This window comes from Papio anubis, chromosome 9, assembly GCF_008728515.1.
Source record: "Papio anubis isolate 15944 chromosome 9, Panubis1.0, whole genome shotgun sequence".
Classification (NCBI taxonomy): Eukaryota; Metazoa; Chordata; class Mammalia; order Primates; family Cercopithecidae; genus Papio; species Papio anubis.
In genome coordinates this window covers 122,984,260-123,011,976 of record NC_044984.1, presented here as the reverse complement: position 1 = coordinate 123,011,976, position 27,717 = coordinate 122,984,260, and the positions used below count along the sequence as shown (strand labels likewise).

The 27,717-nt window shown below is 46.6% G+C and overlaps 1 protein-coding gene across 1 annotated transcript in view; it reads right to left on the bottom strand.

Moving 5' to 3' along the window:
- Positions 1-27,717, bottom strand: part of TMEM132C (transmembrane protein 132C) — a 430,548-nt gene that overhangs the window by 139,716 nt on the left and 263,115 nt on the right. Inside the window, exon 3 of the mRNA XM_021923141.2 lies at positions 22,842-22,988. Within this exon, the coding sequence (XP_021778833.2) occupies positions 22,842-22,988 (147 nt within the window). The remainder of the gene's footprint in view (positions 1-22,841; positions 22,989-27,717) is intronic.

The window sequence follows — 27,717 nt, the reverse complement described above, 5'->3', positions numbered from 1 at the left end:
ATGTTCATCCTCATGCTATCGTCTTTAGTAGCATTCTTTAATCTGAAAGCCTAGAATGCAGGGAATCTGAAAGGTCAGAGACAGCTATTGTTAAAACTTTTTTATTTTTTTTGGCTGGGCGTGGTGCCTCATGCCTGTAATCCTAGCACTTTGGGAAGCTGAGGCAGGTGGATCACTTGAGGGCAGGAGTTCAGGACCAGCCTGGCCATCATGGCAAAACGCCATTTCTGCTAAAAATAGAAAAATTTTCTGGGCGTGGTGGCACACGCCTGTAATCCCAGCTACTCAGAAGTCTGAGGCAGGAGAATTGCTTGAATCCAGGTGGCAGAGGTTGCCGTGAGCCAAGATTGTGCCACTGTACTCCAGCCCGGGTGACAGAGTAAGACTTTGTCTCAAATTCTTTTTTTTTTTTTTTAACCTATTTAGATTATATTATGTTACTGACCTTCATGCAGTTCTTAAGAGTCAAATTATGGAATATTTGCTGAGTTTTGGAAAAAAGAATCCCCAAATAGACAGTGAATTTCTTGGAAAGAATACAGCATTGTGGAGATAGAATAACATTCGTTTCTTCTAATCTGCTAGGTGGTTTTGGATGAGTTACTTTTAATGTACTTAAATACTGGTTTCTTCACCTGTGACGTGAATGCCCATCACCCTGTCCAGCTCTCAAAGGTTTACTGTGATGATCAAATGAAATGATATCCCTGGAGATGCTTTTTGCAAATTATAAAGTTCCATAAAAACATGAAGAACTTTTTATATCTTATATTTACATTTTCCTATTGTCTATCTTTTAATACCAAGAGTTTATACAAGCAATTCTAGGTCATCTGTAAGAACACTGTGAGTTATGTATTGCTGTGAAACGAGTTTACCCTAAAATGTGTGGTTTAAAACAACACACATTTATCATCTCAAAGTTTCTGTGGCTTAAGAATCCTGAAAAGCTTAGTTCTGTCCTCTGCCTCAGAGTCTCTCAAGGCTGAAATCCAGGTGATAGGAGAGGCCGGGGTCTGATACGAAGGCTCAGTTGGAGAAGGATCTGCTTCCAAGGTCATGTGGGTGAGAGAATCCTACTCACCATGGGCTATTGGGCTGGCAGCTTCAGTTCCTCATTGACTGTTGGCTACAGACCACCTTCAGTTCTCTGCCAGGCGGGCTCTGCCAGCATACACGCCAAGAAGACAATGGAGTTGGCTAGCAATACATAAGCCCCAGGCTTTACCACCTAATCATGGGAGTGGCAGATCACTGTTGGTTAGTTAGATATCCCATAATATTTTTGTTAATTAGTTATAATAATTATTATCTTTCTCAGACCATTCTCCATAACAATATCCCATAACATCGGTGAAGAGCATCGCCAGTCTAGGCCATGGAAGAGGACAGGATTGTGTAAAGGCATGACTACCGGGAAGAGAGGATCCCTGGAGACCATGTCAGAGGCTGCCTCCCACAAACAAGAATCCCTGGCTTTCCTAGTATCAGCAGCTCTCGTGTTGGGCCAAGCATGTGGCACTTGTCAAATCATTTGCTCTGGAGGGCAATCTTATGAGGTGAGAAACACGAGTTCCCTTTTAGAGACAAGGAAACTGAAGCCCAGAGAAGTGTCTTCCCTGAGTTGTATGAGATGTAAGTGGCAGAGCTGATTTTAAATGGCAGATGTTATCTCTCAACCCCGTCACTGCACTTACATTGTTTTCTCGAATATGAGACTCATCACACCCACATTTCAGGGTTGATGTAAGAATCAGAAGTCATCATGGTCGAACCGGAACTCCTGCACAGAAATCATTATGGTCGCACTGGAACTCCTGCACAGAAATCATCACAGTCGCACTGGAACTCCTGCACAGAAATCATCACAGTCGCACTGGAACTCCTGCACAGAAATCATCATGGTCGAACTGGAATTCCTGCACAGCAGCACGGGGTGGGCATACAGCACTGCTGGACAGTGCTGGCCTTGACACGGTCCAGGCCAGGCAGCAGAGTTTGTACTTGAGTTTCATGCTGGCTTGTGGGGCACTGCTGGAGATGATGCTGTGATGGCTGAAGCCTCTCCTCAATGACTCCTTTGCAAGGCCGTGAGAAATGATAATTATTATAAAGGTGTTGTGGCTTGCGTATCTGTGCCTCCCTAAAATTCATATGTTGAAACCCTAACCCCCAATGCAATTGTATTGAGAGGTGAGGACTTTTAGAGCTGAGCAAGTTTAGATGAGATCTTGAGCACAGAGCCCCCACGATAGGACTAACGTCCTTATGAGAAGATAAACAGCCTGGGGCACTCTCTCTGCCATGTGAGGCACAAGGAGACAGCAGCCTACTGCAATCCCAGAAGCAGCCCTCCTCAGACAACAGGTCTGCGGCTGCTTTGATCTTGGGCTCCGGAACTTTGAGAAATAAAGGTAGCTATTTATGCCTAGTGTTCCATTATTGGAACGCTAAGCATGTGGGAGTTATTTACATCCTATTGCTCAAGATCATCGCCAAAGTCTGAATGCAAAAATTCAAAAAATTGCAACCTCGGGCATAAATGGGTTAAGCCAACCAGTCTATGGTATTTTTGTTTGAGCAGCCCAAATGAACTAAGACAAGAGATAATATTTATTGAGCATTTGCTAAGCATCAAGCACAGTTCTAAGCTTTTCACAGTTTTACATCACTTGTCATCCCCACAACAATCTTATGACCCATTTTCTTCTCACCCATTTTATGCGTGAGAAGTCTGAGGTCTGAAGTGTGATTCTTCCAGGAATGTACAATGCTCAAATTCAATCACATCAGACCCAGACTTGCCCAAGAGCGCATGGCACAGTGCTAGGAAAATAGCAGCAGCTCCGCCAATGGGGAACATCCGATGATCGTATCATCATTATCGTTATCATTCCAGGGAGCAAACAGGAGTCCTTGGCTTGTGGCAATGGTCATCTTAAATATTAAAGTCTCTCTTTCTGCTGACCAGCCCTCCCGTGCTCTCCTGGTTCTTGCTCATGTGATTGAAAACTTTTCAAAGCCCACTTGTGTCCTTTGCAGTTGAGTCCTCACCTTTCTGTCCAGATGACCTCCTTCCAGAGTGGCTTCCAGGGCCTGCCAAGGCTCTGGACCTCCTGTCTGACTCCCGGATGTTCCTCTGCTCCAGAGGACTCATGTTGGATTTCCTTCAACATTCACTCTCTGAGTATTTTCAGATTTGTACTTGAATTTGAGTAGAGACTATCAGCTGTCCCATTCTTCCCCTGTGCCTTCGAGCATGGCACATGGTTAACCAGGATACAAGATGACATTTCCTTGCTTCCCTTGCAGCTAGGCACAGCTAGTGTGCCTGTTCTGTCATGGGACATGACACAGAGCTTCTGGGTCAAGAGCTTCTGGGTCCTGCACTTAAAAGAAAACAGCAGGCTTCTGGCTTCCCCTTTGTCCCTCTCCCTGGCTGGAGTTCATGGTGGTGATGAGCTATCTTGGATTGCACTGACTGTAGCAACATTTTGGGGTGATGGAGCCACAAGGTGGCAGGAGTCTGGGTAGTTGCCACCTTTGCAGAGTGGAAGCTGCTAAAAGAATTCAACATGCAAACAGGAGAGAAATCTGCTCTATCTTGTTGAACCAGGGATTTGGGGGCTGCTGTCACAGAAACTGATCCCTTTATCCTAATCAATCTACACCCACCATGGTTACAGCGGTGACCACTGTGGTTTTAATGTAGTCACTTGCCCTTGTCTGCTCCATGGTAGGAAGGCGAGGCATGCAGAGCCTCAGCCCAAGCAGCCGGTGAAGTATTAAGGTGATCTGCTTTCATCCTACACTGAAGCTGCAGTGCTTCCTCCTAAGGTGGGGAAATTAAAGACATGATGAATGAGGCGTCTTTGCCATTTAGCCGGCCTAGTTTACACACCGCTGGTGAGAAAATATTGCACTGGAGATGGAACAAGTAGGGAATAATAAGGACCACTTATGAAGAATTAATGTGATGCTGAAAACAAAAGAAAATAAAACGTATTAGGTTACCCAGGAAAGGCATGGAGAACAGCCTTACAGAACAACCTATCATGATGTCTTTGAGAAGTAAGAGGTCTGAAGGGCCAATTTAAAGTTATTAAGATAATCTCTCTGTGTTAAGAGACTGTCTCTTTCCATACCGCTTTGAAAAAAATAGGTGTTTTGCTATGTTTTCTCCTGAACCACAGCCTCAAGTATTTTGCCATCTTGAGCGGCTTGGGTGTCATTTCAGAATGCTTGGCGCCAGGCCACATGGGCTTGTGGTCCCCAGTTTTGCAGAGGCTGTAGTTTGGGGTAGATGGTGGCGGGAAGGTAGATGCACATTGGATCCTTATTTGGGGCTATTGGGATAGTCTATCTGGTTGACGGTATCTTCCGGGACCACTCCCCACAACACCCCACCCATCTCTTCTCTGCTCCACTGCCTTCCCTCGCTTTCCACCCTCCCATTGGCTGGGCTTCCATGTACTAGCACACCATCTTGAATCATATCAACAAGGGCAGTCTCTAGTGGTACCAGGAGAAAAGAGACTGGGCTTCTGATGGCACTGCAGAATAGAGGCACCAAACCACTTTGGATCTCTATGGAACAGAAAAAATTATGTTTCTGAAATTCATACCACTTTAAACAAAGTCTCTTTTGCAAGCAATTGGCCCATATCCTAAGTCATACACTTCTTTATGTAGGTTCCTTAACACTGCACACCTCTTCTTTATAGCATTTGCCATAGTTGCAACTGAATACTTTTTGGCATGCATCTTTTCTTTTTTCTTTTTTTGAGATGGAGTCTCGCTCTGCCACCCAGGCTGGAGTGCAGTGGCCGGATCTCAGCTCACTGGGAGCTCCGCCTCCCGGGTTCACGCCATTCTCCTGCCTCAGCCTCCCGAGTAGCCGGGACTACAGGCGCCCGCCACCATGCCCAGCTAATTTTTTGTATTTTTTTAAGGAGAGACGGGGTTTCACCATGTTAGCCAGGATGGTCTCGATCTCCTGACCTCGTGATCCGCCCATCTCGGCTTCCCAAAGTGCCATTACAAGCTTGAGCCACCGTGCCCTGCCCGGCGTGCATCTTTTCTAACCAACAATGAAGTCCACACAGTCATGGTACAGACCTAATGAACTCTAATATGCCCACTGCTTAGAAGGCACTTAATAATTATTTGATTAATGAATATAAATACAAAAGTTCAGGGGCTTCTTCTAAGACCTTCCAATCAGGCTGATGTGGTCAGATGGTCCCTAACTGGGAGGGTTTGACAGGCATGCAGAAGGCAGCATATGAAGACTCTTCTGTTCTCAAGCTTTTAGGGGAGTAGCCTGAGCTTTCGTGCTCCCTGCAAGTCTCTGATTTCTGAGAGGCAGACTGGCATGAAAAATAAAGATGGAGAAGCTCTATATTTCCTTATGATTAGCAAATTTCAAGCTTGGGCAAAGCCATGAAGTTCTTGCCAACTGGAATAACATCTTAACAGAATGTCTATACGTCCAGCAGTGCCTAGTACAACATTGACATAAAGACTTTGCTTCATAAATCCCTCACTGCATGAACAATAAATCCTCCCCCTACCTTTATCACAGCTGCTGAGAGGAGGAGAGCTGGCAGGGAGGTCTAGGGGAGGGGATGAAGCCATGGCCCATGACAGTAGCTTTGGTTTTTGCTTGCATTTCCCTTCCAAAACCTTGGGGCCCCATCATTGACTCCTAGGGCACCCTTCTCTCAGCACATAGAGACTGTCTGAGGCTCTTCCTTTATCTGTACAATGGGACAACAGGCTCTAATTCAATCTATCATGACAAGCATCATTTATCTAGTCATTCAGCATTCATATGGGACTCTCTGATCCCATTTCTTCATCTGTAAACTAGAGACAAGATAACATACTGTTACAAAGATCATTCACTCAGCAATACATGTATTCATGCAGCTAACATTTCCATCCCTTCCCTGTGCCAGGAACTGAGTTAAGCCCTAAACACACAGACGTGAGGGCAATAGGCACTTCCCTGCCATGGCGAAGTCTGCATTCTCATGGAGAGACAGATGGCAAACAAAGACACAAGGTGATTCCATACTGGTGAGTTCTTGAAACAAGATGAAGCAGGTGATCACCATGGTGGTTACAGATAGCCTCTTGGGGAATATTTAAAGCTAAGATGTAGAAATGAGAATAATCTGGTCATGCAAAGAGTCCAGTCAGAGGGAACAGCAGATCCAAGAGCCCTGGGGTAGAAATACACCTAGCTCATCAGGGTCAGGTCTCCTAGAAGACCACTGTAGGAGAGGAGTTGCCAGTGATGGGAGAAGCATGGGGTAAGGTCTGGAGTGGGCAGGGGCCAGATCACTCAGAATCTTGCAGGCCACGACCAAGCTTGGGGATTTATCAGAAAGGAATGCAAAGACTGAGCCAACAGGAAGTTCCCTGGTCTGACTGAGACGGAGTCTCCCTCTGTTGCCCAGGCTGGAGTGCGATGGCGACATCATGGCTGACTGCAGCCTCTATCTCCTGTGCTGAAGTGATTCTCCTGCCTCAGCCGCTCCACTAGCTGGGACTACAGGCATGTGCCACCATGCCTGGCTAACTTTTGTATTTTTGTAGAGACAGGGTCTCACTATGTTGTCCTCAACAGCTCTCAAACTCCTGGGCTCAACGCTTTGAGCCCAGGAGCCTCAGTAACAAGAGTCTGTGAAATCTGAAGGGTTTTCTAAAGTGGATGAACTTTGCATGGCATGGTGGCTCAGTGGTGGCTGAGAAGACAGTGAATATGTTCTCTGAGACACACAGAGCCTTAGGGATATTAAAAATCTAGCCCCACAACCCTGTTCTAGTGTCCAATCCACCTGCCTCTGCCTCCCAAAGTGCTGGGATTATAGGCATGAGCCACCGTGCCCAGCCTGATTTATGTTTTAAAGAGAACACTTTGGCCATTTTGAAAAGAAAGATGGGGCTGGCATTGGTAGAAAGAGCGGAACTAGAGAGCCCAGGTTAAGTGAGAATTTAGAGGAGACACAAGGTGAAGCCCGCACATGGTCCCTGTTCATACACAGTAGCTGTCCCTGCAGCAGACCCAAGGGGGATGCACCAGTGACTCGGTGGATCCCAGGCTCACAAATACCATGCTAGAGCTTCCCAGGAGTCACGGGGCTGGCTCTGGCACAAAATCCTAAAAATCCACAGCACGATTCCCACGGTGAGTGGTAATCTCAGGCCACTAGACAGCCAAGTCATTTCTGAGTACATAAAATATGAGTCTCAAAGGTCAGACAGCCTATGAGTAATATGTGGGTAAAGATGGTGGGGTGTGAATGGGTGCAGTCTCTGTGCAGGGTAACATGCTAATATCTATACGATTTGTAAATGCCCACACCATTTTACTCAGCCAGTCCACTGCTGGAGTTTACTTCACGAATATGATTACAGAAGTACAAAATAGTCTTTGCATAAGGTTATTCAAAGCAGTACTTTCAGGAAAAGAAAACCTGGGAACAACCTAAATGCCAGGTCCTATGGGGGTTGGTTTATATAAATTACGCTCTATGCCATAATATACAAATGTTTGAAAAAAATAATAAAGAACTTTATGTACTAACATGGAAAAAATACAAGATACATTGTTAGATAAAAAAAAAGTTGGCGTTGCAGTGGGAGAGGAAATGTGTGTGTGTGTCTGTGTGTGTGTCTGTGTGTGTGTGCCTGTGTGTCTCTGTGTGTGTGTGTCTGTGTGTGTGTCTGTGTGTGTCTGTGTGCCTGTTTGTGTGTCTGTGTGTTCCTGTGTGTGTCTCTGTGTGTGTCTGTATGTGTGTGTCTCTGTGTGTGTGTCTGTGTGTGTGTGTGTGTGTGTGTGTGTGTGTGTGTGTGTGTGTGTGTGTCTGTGTGTGTGTGTTTGCATATGCAGGAAATATTTTTGGAAAGGTATGCATTAAACTGCAAATGTTGATCACCTCTGGGGTCTTGCACTGGGTGGCTGGAGGCAGAAATAGATATTTGTATATAAGTCTGTATAATTTTTGAGTTTGGAACTATATAAATGTATTACCTGTTACCCCCAAATAAATCAAGATTATAAAAATAACAGAAGTAGGAACAAGGGGGAATATACCTTAGGAAGGTGACAAATTGCAACAAGCCTAGGACCTTTAGTGTTGGCTTATAAATAGTCAAAGTAAAAAATACTCAATCACCAGGTGCCCTCTGACTGGGCACTGTTCTCTCTTTTACCTACGTGTTGCCCTGAGGGTGGCAGTAAAGGCCAGAGCCAACCAGCCACTGAAAGGAAGAGGGAGGCGGACAGGATAGAGCTTCCAGTGGGAATTTGGGGTGAATCAAAGGCAGCAGGGCAGTATAGCTCAGTAGTTGGCATGTGCCACTGCATTAGTCTATTCTCATGCTGCTAATAAAGACATACCAGAGACTGGGTAATTTATAAAGGAAAGAGGTTGAATGGACTCCCAGTTGAGCATGGTTGGGGAGGCCTCACAATCATGGTGGAAGGCAAAGGAGGAGCAAAGGCACATCTTACATGGTGGCAGGCAAGAGAGCGTGTGCAGGGGAACTGCCCTTTATACAACAATCAGATCTCATGAGACTTAGTCACTGTCATGAGAACAGCATGGGAAAAACTCAGCCCCGTGATTCAATTCCCTCCCACCGGGTCCCTCCCATGACATGTGGGGATTATGGGAGCTACAATTCAAGATGAGATTTGGGTGGGGACACAGCCACACCATGTCTGCCACCAAGCGAAAACAGTGCTGTGCCTCTGCCACAATGATAATGCAAGATATTCTGCACCACTGTGTGAAAAATCTCAGGAAGAACTTAAGGAGGCCTTGTTCCATAGAAAACACAACTAATACTCCAGGTGGGCACCCCCATATATGAACCCACTTAATCCTCACAAGCACTCCTCAGCAAAGGTACTATGATTATATCATCTCATTTTTTTTTTTTTTTTTTGAGACAGAGTCTGGCTCTGCCGCCCAGGCTGGAGTGCAGTGGCCGGATCTCAGCTCACTGCAAGCTCCGCCTCCCGGGTTCCCATGTTCTCCTGCCCCTCAGCCTCCCCGGTAGCTGGGACTACGGCGCCGCCACGCTTGGCTATTTTTGTATTTTTTAGTAGAGACGGGGTTTCACCGTGTTAGCCAGGATGGTCTCGATCGCCTGACCTCGTGATTCGCCCGTCTCGGCCTCCCAAAGTGCTGGGATTACAGGCTTGAGCCACCGCGCCCGGCCTATCATCTCATTTTCATGTAAGACTGAAGGAGACTGACTAATGTGCACAAAACCACACAGCTTCCAGGCAGAAGAGCCGAGATGTGAATCCACGTTGCCGGGCTGGCTCAAGAGACCACGTTGTTATTTGTGGCACCAAATTGCTTTGTGGAGTACTTGAAATCTGGGCACCGTGTGAGCAAAAACTTTACCTCTGATGTAGAAAATAAACCCATTACATTAAAAATAAAAAGGCAACTGCTCATTTTTTACCGCTGTTTGCCACTGTCTTGTGAAGATCATTCAGCCAGGTATGAGAAGGAGTCTCAGTAACAAGAGTCTGTGAAATCTGAAGGGTCTTCTAAAGTGGATGAACTTTGCATGGCATGGTGGCTCAGTGGTGGCTGAGAAGACAGTGAATATGTTCTCTGAGACACACAGAGCCTTAGGGATATTAAAAATGTAGCCCCACAACCCTGTTCTAGTGTCTAGTTTGCTCTCTGAGGACCAGTAACAGAGGCATGGCTTCAGGGGGAGGACCTCACCTGTGCCTCTTGGTAAGGCAGGGTCTCTAAGACGAGACACTGTTCTGAAATGCACCTGCTTTATGTCAGAGGCCAGAGTATCAGCTTCCCAGCCTCTCCCTAAAGCTAATTACTGGTCTGGCAAGAGCTTGAGAGACTTGTTAACTTGATATAATAAATCATTTCAGGACAGATGCTGAGAGATATATTTGCTTCATACATTTTCAGTTTTGACTGGGGACCACATGTCAGACTATGATGGGGATGAAGAAAGCAGAAACTCCTCATTCTGGCCATGAAATACCTTAAATGAGGCTTGGGTGCCAAAAGAAATGAAATAAGCTTCCAGAGGTGATGCTGGGCAGGGAAGTGGGAAGGGTCCCTTGGTGTAAGCTGACAAGCCTGTCAATCTCTCTTTGCTTAGGAATCTCTTCCTTGTTGTGGGAGAAGAAAGGGCATTTAGAACCAGAGAGAAAAGGATTAAAATATTGACACTGATCTTTAGTAGCTGTGTGGGCTTGGCAAGTAGTTGAACTCCTCTGAGTTCCCCTGTTTTTCACTTTTATGTTGCTATGCTACAAATCACCCCAAAACGTAGTGGTATAAAACTAAAGCAATCATTTTATTGTTTCTCATTGTTTCTGTGAGTCAAGAATGCTGGAAGGGCTTAGCTGAGTGTCTTTGGCTTGGGTCTCTCATGCAGTTGCTGTCAGACAGTGGTGGGAGCAGTCAGGGGCAGCTGGACACCATGCTATATTCACAAGGCTCAGGGGTCCTCCTTGTGGCCTTTCCACATGGGATAGTAGGGCTTCCTCACAGCATGGTGGCTTTGGACAATAGGGCTCCCTCCATGTTGGTGCAGGGCACTTTTATGCTTTAGCTTTGAAAGTGACACAGCATCACTTCCACTCAGCACTATGAGTCAACCAGTGACTGCAGCCCACCCAGTTTCAAGGGGAGAAGACAAGGTTGCCACCCCTTCCTGGGAGAGTGGAGAGGTTCCAGAAGAGCATGCGGGTTAGGGACATGGAGAGTATGTTCCTTGGGAATACTTCTGAAAAAAGTACAACCTATAACACAGAGTGTCCTAATTTGAAGATGGATCCTATTACTACTCACCGTATAAGGGAAATGGGTGATGGTGTGGACAAACTGTCCAACACTGTGCAGGTTCTCACGGGCGCCATGCCCTACACATCGGCTTTCACTGCCCAGCATCTATTCCTCCTCTGTAGACACATCCTGACTTCCTTTGGGAAAATTCATTTCCTCCATGGTAGGTAGTCTTGATGGGATGACAAACCATGGGGCTTGCATTTTGAAACAGCATTAAGTAATGGAGAAGCCCCTTCACCATTTCAGATATCAAATCGAGGCTTGGGATGCCAGACCTGGCCCTTCAGTCTCCGGTAAAATCTTCTTTCAGGGTCTTTCACAGCCTCTCTTCAACTGTTCCTCTCTGCCACTCTGCACCCACCATCCCAATGCCTCCAGCAGATTCTCTTGGAAGAGTTTAGTTATCTACAAATGGCAGACAACTCGGGCCAGGCGCAGTGGCTCATGCCTGTAACCTTGGCACTTTGGGAGGCCAAGGTGGGAGGATCACTGAGCCCATGAGTTTGAGACCAGCCTGGGTAACACAATGAGACCCTTTTTCCACACAAAAATACAAAAACTAACTGGGTGTGGTGGTGCACACATGTAGTCCCAGCCACTCAAGAGACTGATATGGGAGGATCACCTGAGCCCAGGAGGTCGAGGCTACAGTGAGCCATGACTGTGCCTCTGCTTTCCAGCCTAAGTGACAGAATGGGATCTCATCTCAAAAAAAAAAAAAAAAAAAAAAAAAAAAAAGTTAGGCGACAACAATAACCTCAATGATCTTGGGCTTTAATGGTCAACGTTTGCCACGAACCTCTATGGAGTCCAGGAAGCCGAAGGCCTGGCGCCTGCGGCAGGTGAAAAGGAGGGAGAGTTTTACGGAGACCCACACAACTTGTGTATCAATAAATTATCCTGCTGCAGATCCTCACAGAAGCCTGCTATACGTTTTGGGTGCGTGGAATGGGAAACACTTTTAACTTGTTTTAGGAGGGGACCCAAAATGTAAGTTTATGCCATTGGTTGGGAGATTTTAATTCGTGGTAGTTTGCAATCTTCAAACATCTCTTACAGAAAGCAGTTGGTTTGAGCAATTTCCTTTAGGGAAACGCAGATTATTTTAGCACTTCATTCCTCTAAGCACTGCTGAAAACTGTTTAAGCAGCTATGAGCATGTTCATATTCCAGAATTCTCCAAAACAAATAGCCAAGCACAGTTATGTATATAAGGTATGCAATTGAGACTGCTTAAATGAATACTAATGGGCATTTTATTCACCATTTTCAATGATTTTGGGTTTTTTTTGGAAAAAGCCTTCTCGTTTTATTACCTGCCTGATTTACTTTTCTCCCCTGCAGCAGAGAGTCCCTGAGGCATGATGCTGGCTCTTGAATTAAGGAGCCTGGGGATGCAGCAGCTGCTTCTGTTCCAGGGAGGGGAAAGAACGGGAGAGGCATCGTTCACTGTTCTATGGAAGCATGTGGATCCCAGTCTCCTCCAAGGAGGCCTGGGGAACACTGGCCCAGAGACCACCCCATCAAACTAGAAGCTGGAAAACAAGAGGAGCAGGGAGAAAGAACTCCACGCCATGCACCAGGATCCCAATTAGGGCTGACACTTAGAGTCGTAAGAACCAGAGCTCAGATGCGTGTTTATAGCATCTGCTGGAAATACAGGAGCGTCTGTGCAATTTGGTCTGTTTAAGACGGCGCGTGTGGTGAAAATGAGGGGCAGCTGAGTCTTTGAAACAGCTGGCCTCCTTTCTAAGTCCCTCCAAAAGAGGCACAGTTGAGTTCCCGGACAGCTGTTTGCTGCAAACTCTGTACCTGGACAATACAGGCAATCAACCTCCTAAAGAAAACAGGCATTATTTTGACTCAAACAGGCCACTTTTGCACATGGTTTACTTCCTGATGAACAATTTTTCCTGAACAATATACTTTTTGTTTGATTTGCACAGTGATTTTAAACATCCAAGCAAATGTTAAAAAATGGAAAGATTTCTGGATTTTCAGCAGGTCTAGAAAAATCCAGAGATCTGGCAACTCACGGCCTGCATTCCCACCTGGGAAGGCTCTAGAGCCTAAAGAATGGATGTGTCCTCTAAGAGGGTACAGCCTGCCACCCTCCCTGTCTCTTGCAGCCTGCAGGGCATGGGCACTCCACCCACTTCCTTACCCACCTCCTCCTTTCACCTGTCCCTTGCCTTTGAGGCTCCTGGTTAAATGGCGCAGAATTTCGCGTGGATGCCTGAGTCCAGCTAGCTTTGCAGCCTCTTGGCATGCAGCCCTACAATTACAGGTGTCAGTGACAGCCAGTCTATAGGACTGATGAAGTATCCCAGGAGGGTTTCCAAAAGGCAACATGCATCCCTTGAGAAAGGTTGAATCAGGTGGACAGAAAGTGTTTCCTTTTTAAATTCTTTTAGAAGTTTTGAGGTTAAAGCGAAAGTCTCCCAGAGGGCCTGTAACCATTCCTGGGCACAGACACCCCTGGAGCTGCAACAAGGAGGGATTGGAGGAGTAAAAGGGGTGCCACGCGGGGCCCCTCCCTGTCTTCCCACAGGCCATTCCTGGCTCCCTGCCTCTTCCCTGGCCCCTTCACTCATCTGGTGCCAGCTTTTGGCTTTGTTTCCCAGTTTCTATGTTGTCACCCCAGGGAGAAGGGGTGACAAAATAAAGTTAGGAACAGCAGAAACTCGGACTAGAGATCCCTCACAGCAGCTCCCAGGGCTCCACGATTCAGAACGGGGGGAAAGGCAGCACCATATCATCGTAGAAATGTCTGCCACTGGTTCATTTATACTAAAAAGCTGGGTACAAACAACCCAGGTGTCCCGCGAGGGGCTTTCTAAATAAATTCAGGTCCATCCACTTACTCAGTCATTTAAAAAGCTAAGTATGGGACAAGCAAAGTACTTTGGCAATGTTAAGTTACCAGAAGAGACACAACATATTACAGACTGATCCCAATGGTATAAACATACTTATATACACTCTGTAAGGCAGGACGCAATAATGGTAATAGTTACATAAGATACGGAATATGGGTTTAAAAAAACATATCTTTGAATATGTTTTTATGATTACTAAAGTAAAATGAAAAAAATAAGCCTAATAAAAAGGGAAGTAGAAGGAAATCTCAGCATGGTCTGGTTGCAAGCTTGTCCAACCTGTAACCCACAGGCTGCGTGTGTGGTCCAGGATGGCTTTGAATGTGGCCCAACACAAATTCGTAAACTTTCTTACAACATTATGAGACTGTTTTGCAATTTCTTTTTCCAGCTCATCAGCTATCGTTAGTGTTAGCATATATTATGTGTGGCCCAAGGCAATTCTTCTTCCAATGTGGCCCAAAGAAGCCAAAAGATGGACACCCCTGCTCTCTCATGTATCCACAGCACTTCCCTGACACCTGCTAACACCTTTCTAACCTCCAAGGCAAGCACACAGCCTCTTGCTGCTAACATTAGCCAGCTAGACTTCAATAGGATTTTTATGTTGTTTTGTTTTTTTGTGTGTGTTTTTTTGAGACAGAGTCTCACTCTGTTGCCCAGGCTAGAGTGCAGTGGTGTGATCTTGGCTCACTGCAACCTCTGCCTCCTGGGTTCAAGCCATTCTCCTGCCTTAGCCTCCTGAGTAGCTGGGATTACAGGCACGCACCACCACACACAGCTTAATTTTTGATTTTTAGTAGAGGCAGGGTTTTGCCACGTTGGCCAGGCTTGTCTCAAACTCCTGACTGCAGGTGATCCACCCGCCTCGGCTTCCCAAAATGCAGGGATTACAGGCATGAACCATAGCACCTGGCCAGGAGTTTTATGTTTTAATTGTATTTGTTTATGCTCACTTTTATTTTGTGCAACTGATAGGCATTTTCTCCATTTATTTGTGTACATTAAAGTTATTTTTAAAATAAAACTTTTTTATGATTTGCATAAATACTCATTTGGATGCTTATTTCCTGCGAGTGCCTTTATCCTTTTCTTTATCTACCCAATGGTATGACGCCTCAGTTCTTGAGACCATTAGAAAGATTTACTGAAATAATGTACACAGAGCATTTTGTAAAGTGCCCGAGACAGTGAAATATACACAGTATTATTCTGTGTGCTGTCAAGCACTATAAAATCTACAGAATATTACGGTTTTCTATGTAAGTTTCTATTTTTAAGATACTATATTTGCTTCTGGAAGAGATGTGAACAGTAGTGTTTTAATAAGAATGCCTAAATGGGAAATTTGAGACGCATCAGTGAACCGGATTAAGTGAAGGTATTCAGCACCTAACAGTGCAGGTGCATGTGGGCCAGTGGGAAGTTGAGCAGCAGGCAGGTGTGCCTACACCAACCCCAATGGGGAGCCCGCCTCATCAACAGCCTCAGGGGGTTGCATTACCAACACAGAGTCCCCCCTAAACTTCAGAGTATGCCTACAGTTTAAAGAAACACCTCATTTTTGGCATTTTCCCTGGAGGAATGAGTTTAAAGTAAGGGTCCAGGAATGCTTGAGGCAGAAACCTTTACTAGATCAAGGTGCAACGTTTGAATCAAAAGCAGCCAGGGTCTGCTCTTCCCTCCTGCCAGTGCTGAGGTCAGACTCACTGCTCGCTTCGCTGCTCCCCAGCTGCTCAGACTCACCCAGACACCTGGTTTTGAAAAAAGATGCAGATCAGGGAAAGGAGATGAAGGGGGAAGCGGAAGATGCTTCCTAAGAAACAGGAGGATGCCAAAAGGACGGCAAGATGTGTTCCTGCCTTTCAGCACACTGTCCACGTGCTTGTGTGCCTCTTCCCTGCAGACACAGAAGCACTGGCCTCATGCTCGATCCTCTCAGTCACAGGGTGCTGACGGGGAAGGACCTGGGTGGCATGCTAATTGCTCTGTTGGCCTCGCACCCTGTAAATACGACGTGCACTCTGGTAAATTGTTGGCTGACTTTGCCTGACTGTCGAGATGCTCAGATCTCTCCCAGGGTGATGGGGAGCCTGGAAACCAAATGCCACACAGTTTGGTGTGTGTACGGACCAGGTGCAAGCTATCTTCCTGGGTCTGAGTGTTTATAGACAGATGGTTTCAGGACCATAACAACCCACAGGTCTTTCAGAGGTTCTAGGTTACAGGGAGACAGTGCTCCAGCAAAACAGCTGTCTTGTTTGACAGTTTTCCTAACAAGTGCTCTCTGCCTGTCTAAGAGGCCATTTCACCAGGGGAGGAAGTGCGGGGCTCTTATGTTTCTGAGAGTCTCAGGTAGGGTTCATTAGAAGCAGATCATAAGATGAGGATTTATTTGCAAGTGACTGAGTAAGGATGTTGTTTCCTTTCTCCCCACCCACCAGGAGAAACTGGAAAGCGAGAAGGGGAGAGAGAAATAGTTCACATTGCAGGACGAAGCAAAGGGAAGGTGTGCTTTCAAAGACCCAGCCTGCAGCCTGATCCTGTGGGAAGCTCTGAGTCAAGCTGTGTCCATGACAATTCAGAGTTGTCTGCAATGCGGGAGACGGGGCTGGGCTTTCGCACTCCACACCCATCCATCATTGGCAAAGAGGACCCCAGGGAGAAGCTTCCAGGCTTTTCCAAGAATCTGCACGAGTGCACAAAAGTGAGGGGCAGCCCCAGGTGGTGCGGTGACGGAAGCAGGTTCAGGATGACAGAGCAAACCCCAGGATTACGGACTGAATTGCTCCCTCCAAAATTCATATCACAAAGCCCTCATCCCCAGTGTGACTATATTTGGAGAGCAGGCTTTTAAGATGGTAATTAAGATTAAATAAAGTCATAAGAGGGGGCTCTAATCCCATAGGACTGGTGTCCTTACAGGAAGAGGAAGAAACCAAGTACAGTGGCTCACACCTGTAATCGCAGCACTTTGGGAGGCCAAGGTAGGTGGATCACTTGATCTCAGGAGTTTGAGACCAGCCTGGGCAACATGATGAAACCCTATCTCTACAAAAAAATACAAACATTAGCTGGGCTCGGTGGTGCATGCCTGTAGTCCCAGCTGCTTGGGGCACTAAGAGAGGAGGATCGCTTGAGCCCAGGAAGTCAAGGCTACAGTGAGTCCTGTTTATACCGCTGCACCCCAGGCTGGGTGACAGAGCAAGACCCTGTCTTGAAAAAGAAAAGAAAAGAAAAGACACCAGGAGCTTCTCTCTCTCCACGCACAGAAGAAAGGCCCTCTGAGGACATAAGATGCTCAGAGGGTGGTGATCTGCAAGCTAGGAAGAGGTTTCTCACCAGAAACTACCCTTGACGGCACCCTGATCTCAGACTTTCCAGAGTCCCGATGGTGAGAAAATAAATTTCTGTGTTTTAAGCCAACCAGTGTGTGGAATTTTGTTCAGGCAGCCCTGGCTGGCTAACACACCTACCGACGGATATAGAGCAGTAAAAGAGATGTACCGGGACCCGGGTAGAACAGTGTCTGTCAGCCAGGGTGGTCCATTGGGTGTATTTCGTATTAGGACAAGAATAAGCTCAAACGATAGCTTGTTCTTCGAGGCAGAACTTCTGGGTTTGAACTCCACCTCCACCTCTTACTGAGTGGGTTTGAAAAATGCATCGTGTCTCAGTTTCCCCCCCATGTAAATTGAGATCATAGCTCACTCTGTCTACCTCGAATGCTTGAAGCAGGATTAGATGCTTAGGAGGATTATATGCAAAGCATTTGGAGAGTGTGAGGCACACAGCCAGCACTGCTTGTCTCACCTATGATTCTTCCTTCCTCACTCACTCAAGCGCCATTTTTCAGCCTATGCTGAGCATGACACGGTTCATCACTCACCAGGTGTGAGTTCATATTCAGGACAGTCTTTCAGTATCTCTTCCTCGAACTTTCCCCTGATAAGACTCCTGGCCGCGGATTGTCAGCATGGTAGCTGGCAAGTACCGGGCACTTGACAAATATTTGTTGAAGAAACAAACGTGGGAAAGGGGACATCTAGAGCTTCCCACAGATGGAAACTGTGCAGAACATTTCAGCGACAGGGGAAATTTTCTGAGCCAAGCAGCCCTTTGACACGTGAAGGGGTGATGGTGGCTTTACTGAGTGCTGCACGCACTCCCTCCGCACACCCACCCCATATGTCTGGGTGGCAAGGACTTCCTCACCCCATGGCCTGACCTCTTGACTCACGTTGGCCAAGGGGATGTTAGTGGACAGGACACCAGTTTTGGTCTTAGGTGAGAGGATAATGAGCTGCTGTGAGAGCAGCACGCCAAGAATAACTCTGCCCCTTCAGCCTGGGCCCAGGACCAAACACACATGGACGGACAGACACTGAGCTCAAGGCTTGGAGCTAAGCCCAGCCAGCTCACACCCCAAGGCAGTCTCCTGTCTCAGCTTCCCCTTAGCAGGCCCAGACTGCACTTGACCTACAGCCCTGGGAGTATGAGAACAAAGCTTGGACAGTCGCCCCAATATCCATGGATCCAATATCCATGGATGCTCAAGTCGCTTAGATAAAATGATGTAGTAGTTGCATATAACCTATGCACATCCTTCTGTATACTTTAAATCATCTCTAGATTATTTTTCATACCTAATATAATGTAAATGCTATGTAAATAGTTACTGTGATACCATATTATTTAGAGAATAATGACAGGAAAGCCAGAGTCTGTATATGTGCAGTACAGGCAGAACCTTCCCCCCAAAAAATCTGGAATCTGTAAACACAGAACTCATGGACATGGACAGCCACCTGTAGTTATAAAGCACTGAGATTGGGGTTTTTTAATGTGGCATGACTGTGGCAAATCTGTCCATATCCTAGAGCCTAGAACCTATGAATATGTTATCTTCTAAGTCAAAGGGACTTGGTAGATGTGATTAGGTTGAAGATCTTGAGATAGATGATCTAAGTGGGTCCTATGTGATCATGGGGTCCTTACGTAGCTGGACTGATACACTGGATTTTCATACTACAACACTTTCACAAACCACTTAGCCAATTCACAAGTGGAGAGGCCAGATACAAGACATAGGGTGGAATGGGGACTATGGCTAATTGGAGATTTTGCGTGTCCCATCAAATATCACTGAAATTTTATTTCTGCATGAAAAACACAGGTCAACCAAGTTCAATTCAGGGACGACTAGTTCATATGAGTTAAAGAATTGGAAGAGAGCAATAAAACTGGTGTAAAGAGAATGGCACATGGAGGCAGTCTCTCATACACCATATATTTTCAAGCCATTTTAGGGATTAGTGAGGCCCTTGGTGCCCATTCATGGTCCTGTTTGAAACTTATAGACTAGAATGACTTTCAGAGCCCTTGAGGTGTGTTTAACCACTAGCTTTCTGCCGCTCTCAGAGCTCAGCTCCCCAGATCAGCTACCATCGTCTCCTGATGTAGAAGGCTTCTATGTTTGGAGATCAATAGGGGTGAGTGGTCATGCAGGTAAGGGCCAGGGGACATGCTCTGAAGCTGTGTTTGTTTACAAAGCCACCACTTTTAGTTAGACTTGGTGTGTGTGTTTCGTGTTTGTGCCTTTGAAGAAACAGCCATGGATGGGAATGGTTGGCAAGGGGATCGTAAAACCTTCCAGAACCACCTTTCTGGACCTGCCTGGGGAAGCCTCTGGTGTGGCAGCCCCTCCGTGGGCTGACTAGTTTCACCCTTTTGAAGCTATTTGTCTCCCCAGGTTCCCTGTCTTACCAGCCAGGGCACGTGGCCAACAGGGTAATGTGGCCGAGATCTGAAAACACAGTTGCAGCTTCCACATCTCAAATTGGTGACTCACATAAATGCAAAAGCTCACAACGGGATATTTCAAGAGCCAAAGACAAGGAACGAACCACTCTCTGCACTTGTGAATGCCATCCCGGCCAGCACAGGCTCTCAGAGTCCTGCCGAGAGGTTCCTGCAGGCAGCCACAGTCATGGCCTTGGTGGAGCTCAGTGCCAACGAGGTTTCAGGTACTTGACTGAGCAACCCTCGCCTTGAAGCAAGAATACACACTCCTGGCTGGCACTGAGTGCTTCTGCTGCACCCAGCCAGGAAGGGCGACACCGTTGCCCATGGCAGTGCTATACATAACAAAGATCCTGCTATCAGACCTCCTCAGCTACCAAGAAAGCTTCCATGGGAAGGAATGCCATTCCCCACCCTGGGAATCTTGGAAGGTGCGCTCACTGGCCTGACCTCAGTACCCCAAGGTGTCCAAACCCAGCATTTCAAAGACTCAGGACTGAATGGGCATGATGGAGCCATGCTGTAAGAAGACAGAGGCAGGCCAATTTATCTACATCCTAATTCTTAGAACCTATGAATATGTTACCTTATAAGGCAAAAGGACTTTGCAGACGTGATTAGGTGAAGGTTTTGATATGGGCGATGATCTGGGATTATCCAGGTGGGTCCAACATGACCACAATGGCCCTTAGAAGTGACTCCACCCAATGCACTGCCCGCCCTCCTCTGAACACATTTCTTGCGTCTAACCATCTGCAGGCCTCTTTCTGTGCCTCAGATGCCATTACTCTCTATTTCTGCAGATTCAGATCTTCCTCCTGTCCACAGTCTGCCAAAACATTCAGGATGGCTGGCTGCAGACACTCATGCACAATGCTTACCACTGAGACTGCAAACACAACGGAGTCAAAACAGGGCTCCTGGAAGCTCAGAACAAACAGGGTGACAACAGGAGCCCTTCAGGACTCGATACCATGAGGCTCATCTCCTTCGCGCTGCTTCTCATTCAGGTTCCCACCTGAAGAACTATTCACATACATAACTTCGCCACCTGCCAATGAACACATTCACTTTCATTTGCATAATCAACACTAATCTTATGGGTTAATTAGACTTTATGTGCATTCGATTCAGGAGATTTAATTTGGCCTCTGATCTCCTGCTTGGAACAAAGGACTCATAAACACATTCCTTTCTGGCCATGTTTTCACAAGTTCAAGGATTCGGACACCCAGCCTTTGCCCCTGACCTCCCCCCCGCCAGATGCACTAAAAATCCTTCTTGGGGTAATGGTGGTGAGGGTTGGCATTTGAGTTTGTAAACTGTTCGGGACACTGGATTTTCTTTTTCTGGTTACACATTAAAGGAAGGAGAGAGGAGGGGTTCTATGGGCAAAAGAATAGCGTGGTTCTAAACTAAGCAGAGAATTTGAGGATTTTTCATGGTGCCTTGCAGCTGTCACTTAAGAAAATGTGTCCAGTAATAGAATATTTCTTTCTTTAATACTAATCCCTTCAGAAAAATATACTGGCAGAATATATCAAGAGCCTTGAAAAATAATCTTACGTTTTGAATCTAAGAAGCCACCTTAAGGAAAAGGGGATGTGGATAAAGATTTATGTGGAAGGTAGTTTATTGCTGCATCATCTGTAAGAATAAATCTTGGACATACGAGGGGCCACAAACTGATGAAAAAAATGTTCCATATTACTAATCATCAGAGAAACGTAAATCCAAACGACAACGAGATGCCATCTCACACCAGTCAGAATGATGATTATTAAAAAGTAAAAAAATAACAGATGCCGGAGAGATTGCAGAGAAAAGGGAACACTTACACACTGTGTGTAGGAAAGTAAATTAGTTCACTCATGGTGGAAAGTAGTTTGGAGATTTCTCAAATAACTCAGAACTACCATCCAACCCAGCAATCCCATTACTGGCTATCTACCCAGAGGAAATAAATTGTTCTACCAAAAAGACACAGGCACTCATGTGTTCACTGCAGCACCATTCACAATAGCAAAGACACGGAATCAACCCATCCACCGTGAACTGGATCAAGATTTGGTATACATCCACCATAGATTACCACACAGCCATAAACAAAGAACAACATTTTCACATCCTTCGCAGCAACACGGATGCAGCTGGAGGCCATTATCCTGAGCAAATTAATGGAGGAACAGAAAACCAAATACCGCATGTTCTCACAAGTGGGAGCTAAACAGTGGGTACATGTGGGTATAAAGACGGGAACAACAGACACGGGGGAGTGGGGAGAGAGGGAATAAAGGGCTGAAAAACTACCCATTGGGTGCTCTGTTCACCACTTGGGTGATGGGATCATTCATACCCCAAACCTCAGCCTCAGGCAACAGACCCCCATAACAAACCTGCACATGTACCCCCTGAATCTAAAATAAAAGTTGAAATTTAAAAACAACTTGGAATCAACCTAAATGGTAAAATACAGGCATCGTCGGTTGTTTTATATTATGTTAAATCCATCCGATAGAATACTATAAAGTTATTAGGAATGTTTTGGAGGAATATTTAATGTTAAGAGAAAATGTTTCCAATACAAGTGAAAATAGTAGTGTCCTTAAAATCTGTACGTATTTGATGGTGCCAAATTTGTAAACTAAATGTATTTAGTATCTATGAGCATTACACAGGTATAAAACCCTGGAAGGAAATGAACCAACATGTTATCAGTGGGTTACCCTTGAGTAGTAAGGATATTGGCGTGTGATTCCCGCCTCATACAGCTGTGCTTTCCTCATATTCTAAAATGAGTATGAATTGCTTTTACAACCAGAAAACAATTATTTTCAAAAATCATCCAGGATGTCTACAGTGAATCTCACACAGCAGGTTCTTCTCCATTATTGCCACTGACTGTCACCTCCTTCCCTTAAATTCCATCCCGCGAAGACTCAATCTTACCCTTCATGAAAAATGAGTACTTTGTAACTAAGCACCTTCTGATAATGTGGGCAGGGCAAGGCCCCCAGAAAGTCAGTTCAGCTGCAGAGAATGCATAAGCCCTGTCAGAGCAGAGATGACCTCACCCTCCTCCAAAGCCCACCCTGCGGCACTGCACAGCGAGCGCCCCACCCCGCCCTGCTGCAGCGGCAGAGGGTCCTGCAGTGGATGTCAATGCCTCCAGAGTTCCGGGCGGTGGGTTCAACAGCTCCTCTGAGCAGCAGCTCACGCGAGTCCAAGTCAAGGCTCTTAGGCAGCAGCCGGCTTGGGCCCGGGACCAGGAACCACACACGCTTGCAGGGAGCGCACTGCTTACCTGTTGCGCGGGCCGGGCCCCAGGCGCTGGCAGGCCACGGTGGCCGTCACGTGCTTTCCGCCGCTGCCCACCTCCTGCTTGACGCCCCACTGCCGGGGCTCGCGGGTCTGAGCACTCAGGATGTTCACTCCCTTCTTCACCTTGGCTCTGTGGGGATGAAGGTGGGAGAGAGAGAGCCACAGGGTTAAGGCCTGGCCTTTCCAACATCCCCAGCTCTGCAGAGTTGCCACCGTTAGTGCCTGTTTTGCTTTTCCACTTTTTTCATATCTACTGAGAGGCAGACAAAGTCACCCGGTGGTGGTGATGCCAGGGCAGGGCGAGCGGGATCTGCCTGTGGATAAGGCAGTCACAGACCTTGCTGACCGGTTCTGAGGGGGAGGAAAAAGGACCCCGTAACTCACCAGACCAGGAGGTTGCAGGGCAGAGCTGTCAAGGCATGCACTCAGCCTGCCTGGGTCAGTCTCCTCACTCAGGGGGCTCTGTGCCCTGCCGGGGACATTTGGCAATGTCTGGAGACACTTGTGGTTGTCATGGTTTTGTGTGGGAGGCATTGTTATCCAGCAGGGAAGTGGGGAGAAAGGAGGAATGCAGCTAAACAGCCTACAACCCACTTGAAAGCCCACCACACAGAGTCACTGGGCCTACAGTGTCACTACTACCAGGAAAGCCGGGCCTGGGTTCATACCCCAGTTTCACCACTTTCTAGCTGTGCAAATTTGGACAAGGCATAACTTCTCCATGCCTCACCTCCTTCCTCTGTAAGAAAGAGAACGCTCATAGTAGCTCCCATTATAAATAAAGCTGTTGTAATGATTAAACAGATCTAAAGAGTTTAGAACAAGAACAGTGCCAGGCATACAACACACACTTAATAAATGTTAGCGATTGTTACATCACTCCAGGGAAGTCCCCAGCCTGCTTAATGTAACTTGCCTGGCACACACTTAACAAAGATACATTAAGTCAGGGACCAAGAAACAAAGAAACAAAAAGGCAAAGAGCTCCTCCCAAAGCTGCTGTTGTTTTGATCACCCCACTTAGCCAGCCTCAATTTCAGTTTCCTTATCAATAAACGGATGAGACAAGTGGCAGCTTGAGCACACACATCTACTTATACCGTCTTCCTCAATCCCACTCACAGGAGAGCAAAAGGACTGTTTTAAAAGGCGTAAGACAGCTGGGCACAGTGGCTCATGCCTGTAATGCCAGCACTTTTCTTTTTTTGAAATGAAGTCTTGCTCTGTCGCTAGGCTGGAGTACAGTGGTGTAATCTTGGCTCATTGCAACCTCCGCCTCCTGGGTTCAAGCAATTCCCCTGCCTCAGCCTACCGAGTAGCTGGAACTACAGGCACCTGCCACCACGCCTGGCTACTTTTTTTGTATTTTAGTAGAGATTGGGTTTTACCATGTTGGCTAGGATGGTCTCAATATCCTGACCTCATGATCTGCCCATCTCAGCCTCCCAAAGTGCTGGGATTACAAGTGTCAGTCACTGTGCCTGGCCAATCCCAGCACTTTGGGAGGTTGAGGTGGATGGATTACTTGAGCTCGGGAGTTCGAGATTAGCTTGGCCAACATAGTGAAACCTCATCTCCACAAAAAATACAAAACTTAAGTGGGCATGGTGGTGCATGCCTTTAATCCCAGCTACTTGGGATGCTGAGGCAGGAGGATCACTTGAACCTGGGAGGTGGAGGTTGCAGCGAGCTGAGATTGTGCCACTGCACTCCAGCCTGGGCAACAGAGCAAGGCTCCATCTCAAAGTTATAATAATAATAATAAAATAAAAGGCAAAATCTCATGACCAGAAGAAGAAATGCAGCCACAGCAACAGATTTGGGAAACTGGAAACTGGGAGTTCAGTGGATCAAACGAGTCAGCAGAACTTTAAAATGGAGCTTTAAGCTGTCAGTGAGCAGAGCCAACAGCCAACACAGTTTCTACCAAAGAATCCCCCAGACTCGGGAGCTGTGATATCAGTCACAGAATCAGAGCGAATGAGGACTGAAATACAGAGGGTTGGCTACAAGTCTGTTTAGGAAGCAGCCAGAAGCAAATAAACTTCCCTGTTTGTGATGCCAGGACTTTACACCAGGTACAGCTATCAGGGCGAGTGGGGAACTGGGGGTGCTGGGGGTGCCACACCGAATATAGAGGGACCCCACAACCCCATATGTGCTGAACGCTGAGATTCCCAGGCGGGTCCCCCTAGACTGGATCTTTACCCTCCAGGAGAAACACAGGATTCCAGAGGGTGCTACCATCCTAAAACCAAAATGCAATAGGCATTGACACTGTAGCCTCTCCAAACAGCCAACCAGACGCCCTGCAGTGAAGCCTGAAGTCAGCAAGTGCTGTTGAGGGGCTCTGAGCCTCTCATAGCCTTTTAGTCCCCCCTCCTTTATCTGAACTGGCAAACAGGAATTGTTAGACACTAAGAAAAGTCTCTATGTGACATAAAGACTGTGATATGCTGAAATAAAGATTTGGTACTCATCCCTGTTTCCTGGCATACAGCTCCTAACATCCTGAGAACAGTGATGTCTTCTTGTGTGCTAAGGAGGTGACTGGTGGCTGGGATTACAGGTAGCTTCAGGATAACGCTGGTCACCAGAAAGACCAAGGCAAGAATAGAGAGTTTGGACTTTCAGCCCATCCCCTTAATCACCAGTGAGAACAGAGAGGCTGGTCACCAATGACTAAATATCCAATCAATCATACCTAGTTACAAAGCCTCCTAAAAGCCCCAGAGGACAGGATTTGGGGAGCGTCCAGATAGTTGAACCCACGGAGGTTCCTGGAAGGTGGTGTCCCGGGAAGGCAAGGAAGCCCTTCACACTCCTTCCCCTATACCCTGTCCTACATGTTTCCTCATCTGTATCCTTCATAACATCCTTTAGAATAAACCAGTCAACATAAGCAAATGTTTCCCTGAACTCTGTGAGCCGCTCTAGGAAATTAATCAAACCTGAGGATGAGATCATGGGGACCCCACTTTACAGTCAGTCAGTAAGACACACAGAGAGAGAGACAGACAGATGGAGACAGAGAGACAGACAGAAAGACAGAGAAACAGGCAGACAGAGACAGAGAGACAGAGAGAAACAGAGTCAGCCAGGGTTTGCAGTTGATATCAGAAGCAGGGAGCAGTCCTGGGGACTGAGCCCTCGACCCGTGGGGCCTGACAGTTTCTCCAGGTAGAGATGGTGTGAACTGAACTAGAGCACACCCAGCTGACATCTGCAGAATTGCTCACTCGCTTGTTGGTGGGAGAACCCCCCACCGCCCACCTGCCCCATGCTTGTCCACAGGAGTCTTCTGTGTTGGTCGTTGTAGGGTGAGAGCAGAGGAAGCAGTTTGCGTTTGTCCATGCAGAAAGACTGAAACAGGCAAATGTGGGGAGGGGAGAGCGGCAATCTTCAGGAAATAGAGCATATGCAGTAAAGGATACACATATTTAAAAAAACAGAGAATCCGTTGGGCGTGGTGGCTCACACCTGTAATCCCAGCACTTTGGGAGGCCGAGGTGGGTGGATCATGAGGTCAGCAGATCGAGACCATCCTATCCAACATGGCGAAAACCTGTCTCTACTAAAAGTACAAAAATTTGCTGGGTGTGGTGGTGCATGCCTGTAGTCCCAGCTACTCGGGAGGCTGAGGCAGGAGAAGCACTTGAACCCGGGACTTGGAGGTTGCAGTGAGCCAAGATTGCACCACTGCAGTCCAGCCTGGTGACAGAGTGAGACTCTGTCTCAAAACAAAACAAAACAAAAAACAGAGAATCAGTCACATTCACAAAGAGATAAGAGAAGATATTGCAATGAAGCAAAAATGACTGCTATATCTTAAAAAAAGAACGGACAAAATAAGCCCTTGAAAATTAAAAATATAGCAAAAATGTAAAGTCGGTGGAATGGTTGATGGAAAAAGTTGAAGAAATTTCCTAAGAAGCACAGAAAAGACAAAGAAGTGGAAGATAGGAGAAAAAAAGTTAAGAGGATGACTTTGAGGTTCAATATGTGAATAATAGAAAAAACAGAGAAAAGAAAGAGGATGAATCATTAATGAAGTCAGTCAAGAAAATGTCTCCAAATGAAAGGATGTGTTTTCAGCTCGGAAGAACCCACTGTATGATCAGCACAATGAATGAGAATAGACCCAGACCAGGCCATGTGATCAACACATTTTGGAAGACGGGGTATGTAGAAGTGAATTCTACCGTCCTCCAGAGAGAAGAGACCATCAGAAAAAATTTGGAATTCATAACAGCCTCTTCGTAAACTAGAAGACAATGAAAAATGTCTTGAATATTGTAAGGGGAGATGATTTCCAACCTAGAATTCTGTATGCACCCTATGAGCTCAGTGTTTCCAAACATGTGTGTTCTTTTTTTTTTTTTTGAGACGGAGTCTCACTCTGTCACCCAGGCTGGAGTGCAGTGGTGCGATCTCGGCTCACTGAGAGCTCCACCTCCCGGGTTCATGCCATTCTCCTGCCTCAGCCTCCCGAGTAGCTGGGACTACAGGTACCCACCACCATGCCTGGCTAATTTTTTGTATTTTTAGTAGAGACAGGGTTTCACTGTGTTAGCCAGGATGGTCTCGATCTCCTAACCTTGTGATCCACCTTCCTCGGCCTCCCAAAGTGCCGGGATTACAGGTGTGAGCCACCGCACCCAGCCCACACATGTGTGTGCTAAGGACATTTACTCCTTACACTCATGCTTGGTAACCTACTTGAGCATGTGTTCCATCAAACCATGAAGTGAAGCTGGAAGGAGGATGTGAAGTAAGGGAAACAGATCCCAAATACAAGTGACGTGGAAGGAATCCCAAGTCGATGGTGAAGAGAGGTCCTTGAATAACAGCAGAGCATA